Genomic DNA, 6,000 nt, shown 5'->3' with positions numbered 1-6,000 from the left:
AGAATATGGATGTAAACACCAGTGGGATGATAGATTTGATGGTGTTAAGGAGAGTGCTTCTATCTTATTGCTTTACTCTTTCAAAAAATTATAAATAAATAAAAAAATAATAAATGAGGAAGAGAGAGTGAAAAAGCAGTTGGAATGGAAATGTTGTTGGTATTGTAGTTACTTTAAAAATATTACTTGGCATATATTTGGCATATATATATAGCTAAACTTGGATATATATATATATATATAAATTTTATTTATATTATTTTTAATAACCACAAATATAACCTTGCATCTTTCTTTTCTACTTTCCTTTATAGTAAAAATGTAGGCAGCAAGATATTTTTATTGTAATAAAGGGATACAAATAGTTCAGTATTTCTTGCCTTTCCATTTCAACCCAGATCTGATTTTTTTAGTTAGTTCTTTCATCAATAAACAACTGTCAGAGTTCCACTAGTAGGATATGGTTTTGTGTTATTTCTGGTAATGGGATAGGTTTGTGCTGAGACAACACACTGTAGTGATTAAGAATCCTGCTGTTTGAGTTTAAATTCCAGCTCTGCTAAGAATATGCACTTAACATCTCTGAGGTTCATTTTATCCATTTAAAAATAGAGATGACAATATCACTTTCTAAGAATTCTGTGTTTTAGCTTAAGAGTGTAAACTAAGCTACTAGTTATGTGTTTTGCCCACTATATGCTCTAAATAGAGATAGTAATCATTGCTATTATTATTTTATTGGTCCTTATTCTAAGTGAATCGCCTTTTATAAGTTTCTCTTTTTTTCTTTTTTGAGAGAGAAAGAGTCTCGTTCTGTCACCCAAACTGTAGTGCATGGTATGATCTTGGCTCACTGCAACCTCTGCCTCCCTGGTTCAGGCAATTCCTCTGCCTCAGCCTCCCGAGTAGCTGGGATTACAGGCGCATGCCACCATGCCCAGCTAATGTTTTTGTATTTTTAGTAGAGATGGGGTTTCACCATGTTGGCCAAACAGGTCTCAAACTCCTGACCTCAGGCGATCGGCCCACCTGGGCCTCCCAAAGTGCTGGGGTTATAGGTGTGAGCTACCACACTGGCCATAAATTTTTCTTTCTTAGATAAATAGTCTTTATTCAGTTTGACATATAACAATGGAACCCTATTAATAAGGCTATAATGTTGATATCTGTGCAAATATTCTTTAAGAAATTAATAAATTTAAGCTGTCATAAATGAGTAGGTTTTTGAACTACTTTAGTCAAAATAATAGGTAGTTGGTTGCTCGTCTGATTTTAAAATGACACTTAAAGATTAATAGCGTGTTTCAGAGACTTCCATTTAAATAATCATATCATTGAGTTTTATGCTCTATTCAACACTTAAGCACATTTTATTACAAAGGTTCTATCACTTTAAGAAATGTTCCTTGGATAGGTCTTATACCTGCATTTGTACTTTAACTGTCCCTGAGTAATTATACGATGTTGGGAAAGCATCTTAGCCTTTTTAAGCCTCAATTTTCTCAATGGAAAAATGTGGGTAATAATAGTACTCACACTTCCTGCAAACCGAAATGTAACTTATAGCTTGGCATTTTAAATGTAGAAAGTGCTCAATAAGTATTACATATTAGCATTATTAGCTGTTCACATATGCTTCTATTTATGTACTCTTTCTGTGTGACTATTACTATTTCTACTGAATGATAAGCTAATTTTAGGAGAGCAATCCACAGTTGTGTAACAGACTAGCCACTTGATAAATCCTAGACTAACCAAAAAATGTAAATGGCCAGCCCTTTTGAGGTGAAGAAAACAAGAAAGGGAAGTCATCTTTTATTGACAGTTTCATGGGATTTTACAAGTCAAACACAAATTATATTTGGATGTTATAATATATAAGCCTATTATTCACTTTCCAGAATGTTCCTTTTATGATATTACTGGTGAGACAAAAAGGTCGTTAAGTCCCTTTATCTTTGTTGGAATTTCTGCTTACTTGGCCTATTTATGTTAGGAAAAAGAAGGCATGAATGGCAGACTTAAAATCTAATAAAACAAAGATATGGATATTGATTTCACCAAATAAATTTGAGGGAATTTAACATAAAGACATTTAGTAAATGGGTGAATTACCCATGTTAATACACTGGTAGTCAGTATACTATTTTCTGATTTATATGTTTTAATTTCTACATATTTAAAATAGTTGATAAATTAAAATAATTGCCGAACAAGTCCTCATATAGAAACATTCTATATGTTGTTCCAGAACAGGAGAGGATAAAGATGATCAAACTTCTACTTAAAAATTTATATAACAACAATAACAAAAAGAAAATTCAAATAAGGATCATATATTTTGAGAATTGTATGCTTCAAAAAATTAGAAGTACATATAAAATAAAATTATTAATCTATTTTAAAATATATGATCAATAGTTATTTAAATATTATATAATTGCTTTTTAAATTATTCTAATTATGTAAGTATCTGACTTCTAAGTTGAAGATATATATAGCATATCTCCTTAAATGTTTATTTTCTTAAATGACTACAGTTTCTATTTAATATAGATGAAGAATGATTGATGCTAAAATTATTATAATTTTGCATACCTACAACAAAGCAGTATGAAAACCAAACTTTGAATTAAAAAAAAATGACAATAGCATTTACAGCAAGTAATTGTTCCTGTGTGTATTTAACTAATTGCTTTCAGAACTCAAGTAATACCAAGAGGAAAAAACTTTCTTTGGTCTTTCATTAAACCCCTTAATTCTTTCCTGTGATACCAAATCTTACTCCTAATTTGTTTATTAAGTGAGAGAAAAAGGAAATTGAGAGATTTACCCCTCTTCTCCTTCAAGTTAACTAAGCCCAAAGGCAAATGTTTATTATCACATATTATATTTTAGCTGTCATACCAAAACCATATTTTAGCTACTACGTCCCACTTTAAATCTTTCAGCCTAGTAACTCTGACAGCAGTGAAAAACTCTTTTTTCCTGTCGTACTCACCTTTTTTTTTTTTCCTGTCATACTCAGCTGAAACATGATGATATTGACTACTTTCATTTCAATATGTTTTTCTAATGTTGTTACACAAACATTTTTATTTTTGAGAATGTACGTCTTAAGTTGAAAGCTTCCTGTAAACAGAGTCCATCACATTGGAAATCTCAAACAAAACTGAAGTATTTTTCACAACCTTTTATATTATTCATTTGAAAGCTATAGCAGTTTTCACATTTATGTCACTTCTTTCTAATAAAAGACATCCAAAATGTAAACCTTGTCTGTCAAACATCACTCTCCACTTATAAAATCAATCCATAAGTGATATGATTTGGCTCTGTCTCACCACCCAAATCTCATCTCTAATTGTAATCCCCACATGTCAGGGAGGGTCTTGGTGGGAGGTGACTGAATCATGGGAGCAGACATCCCCCTTGCTCTTCTCATGATGTGAGTGAGTTCTCATGAGATCTGGTTGTTTGAAAGTGCGTGGCACTTTCCCCTTCGCTTTCTCTCTCCTTCTCTGCTATGGTAAAGACGTGCTTGCTTCCCCTTTGCCTTCTGCCATGATTGTAAGTTTCTCGAGGTCTCCTAGCCATGCTTCCTGCTAAGCCTGCAGAACTGTTTGTGAGTCAATTAGACCTCTCTGCTTCATAAATTACCCAGTCCCAGGTAGTTATTTATAGCAGTGTGAAAATAAACTAATACAATAGGTCACTTTTAGTTTTAGTGGAAACAATTCCAGAGCAAGTCAAGAACAATTTAATGACTAAGTCACACACACACACACACACACACACACGTGTGTGCTCACAAACACACACACACATACCATTTTAATAAAAGATCTCTATCCATAGTGGAAAAGTATAATTGCCCAGATTCTGTGATGCATGATGCTCTGTTTAGTGCTCTGCTGAGAAACATTGATGGATATTACAAAACAAATTCACTTATAAATTTAGTGCAGTGGCACAGTCATGGCTTACTGCAGCCTTGACCTACTAGGCTCAAGCTGTCCTCCCACCTCAGCCTCTTAAGTAGCTGGGACTGCAGGCACGCACCACCATGCCCGGCTAATTTTTTTATTTTTTTATTTTTTGTAGAGACAGAGTCTCACTTAGTTTCCCAGGGCTGGTCTCAAACTCCTGAAATTTAGAAACCCTCCTGCCTTGATGTCCCAAAGTGCTGGGATTACAGATGTGAGCCACTACACATGCTGTCACTTCAAGAATGTTATATAAAATAATTAAATAGTATATAATATTTTGATATCATATTGTTTTCACTCAGTAAAATTCCTTTGAAATTCATCTAATCATATATAGAAATCATTCCTTTTTATTGCTGAGTAATATTTCACAGCATGAATTTACCATTTGTGTTTAAACACTTATCTGGATTTTTTTTGTTTTGTTTTGTTTTTGTTTTTGTTTTCATTTTTTGAGATGGGGTTTCTCCATGTTGGTAAGGCTGGTCTTGAACTCCCGACCTCAGGTGATCCACCACCTCAGCCCCCCAAAGTGCTGGGATTACAGGCGTGAGCCACCGCGCTAGGCCCAACCATTTATCTGTTGAATGGCATTTGGGTTGTTCTGAGTTATTAGTGATTATGAATAAAGTTGTTGTGAATATCTGTGTATAGGCTTTGATGTGAATATAAGTTTTATGTTCTTTTGGATAAATGCTCAAGAATGCAATTGCTGGAGTATGTGGTAAGTGTATGGTTAGTTTTATAAGAAAGTGCCATAATCCTATCCAGAGTGATCATACCACTTTGCATTCATACCAGCAATGCATGAGTGATCCAGTTTTCTCCATAATCTTGCCAGCATTTGTTGTTACATATGTTTTTAAAAAATAAGCCAATTTGAAATGTATGTAGTAATATCTAATTGGGGTTTTTAATTTGCATTTCCCTATTAGTGATGTTGAATGTCTTTTCATGTTATCTGATATTGTTTCCATTAAAATGTCTTTTGCTCATTTTGTAACTGACTGATTGTTAATTTAGTTATTCTTTTTAGAGTTTCAAGAGTTCTTTATATATTCTGGCTGTAAGTCCTCTGTGGATATGTTCCAAACAAATATATTCTCCCAGTATGAAGCTTTCTTTACATACTCTTCAGTGTCTTTCACAACACATTCGATAATGTTGAGTGAAACTAATATTTAACAACTAAAAGGCTATGCCACTTCTTCAAATAAATTAGCACATAAATTATTTTAAAATTAATAAAAGTATGTATTATATAGCATTTAAAAATTGACCCAACAATATTTAAAATTAATTTTCTAAAACACATGGATATATGAAAATTGGTTTTTGTAGTTATCAAAACTAAAATTTTGTCTCTGTCTTTTGATAGGTTCTGTTGCCACTGCGTGTCGTGACCCAGGGGTCCCAATGAATGGGACTCGAAATGGGGATGGAAGGGAACCTGGGGACACTGTCGTTTTTCAATGTGACCCAGGATATGAACTTCAAGGAGAGGAAATAATAACCTGCATTCAGGTAGAAAATCGATACTTCTGGCAGCCCAGCCCACCAGTCTGTATAGGTATGAATTAAAGAACAATTAAAATTTTACATGAACATAAAACAATGGCTAAAAAGTGGTATTGATGTTTTAAGAACCGTATCCTAGAATAGATTCTATATGAGAGTCTAAGATTTCAGAGGACTGTTAACCTCCTCAAAATGTACAAAATTGTAAAATGATTATTATTTTTCCATGGCATAAAGATTGATAATTTCATTAATTTTTCAATGGTTCTAAGATTCTAAAACAATTATGAATCAAAGCTCTTGAAAAGGTCTGTCACCCATTATTTACTATGTAACTGTAGTTATCCATTGGTTTTAAATTGTAAAGAGTGGATTCAGACTCCATATTAAAATGGCTCATACAGATCTTGCCTCTAAAATGGTTATTTCATTTAAGAAAGAAAATATTATCAGGATCTGTGTCAGAATTTCCAAGCTTTGTCTTTCCGTTTAG

General features: G+C 33.1%; 1 protein-coding gene across 6 annotated transcripts in view; it reads left to right on the top strand.

The window, feature by feature from the left end:
* CSMD3 (CUB and Sushi multiple domains 3) overlaps nt 1-6,000 on the top strand; it is a 1,251,170-nt gene that overhangs the window by 942,583 nt on the left and 302,587 nt on the right. For all 6 annotated transcript variants that reach the window (XM_017498748.2, XM_017498749.2, XM_037727955.1 and 3 more), the window contains one exon: nt 5,368-5,559. In XM_017498748.2, the coding sequence (XP_017354237.1) occupies nt 5,368-5,559 (192 nt within the window). The remainder of the gene's footprint in view (nt 1-5,367; nt 5,560-6,000) is intronic.

This window comes from Cebus imitator, unplaced genomic scaffold, assembly GCF_001604975.1.
Source record: "Cebus imitator isolate Cc_AM_T3 unplaced genomic scaffold, Cebus_imitator-1.0 Scaffold250, whole genome shotgun sequence".
NCBI classification, from domain to species: domain Eukaryota; kingdom Metazoa; phylum Chordata; class Mammalia; order Primates; family Cebidae; genus Cebus; species Cebus imitator.
This window is presented reverse-complemented; position numbering and strand designations above follow the sequence as displayed.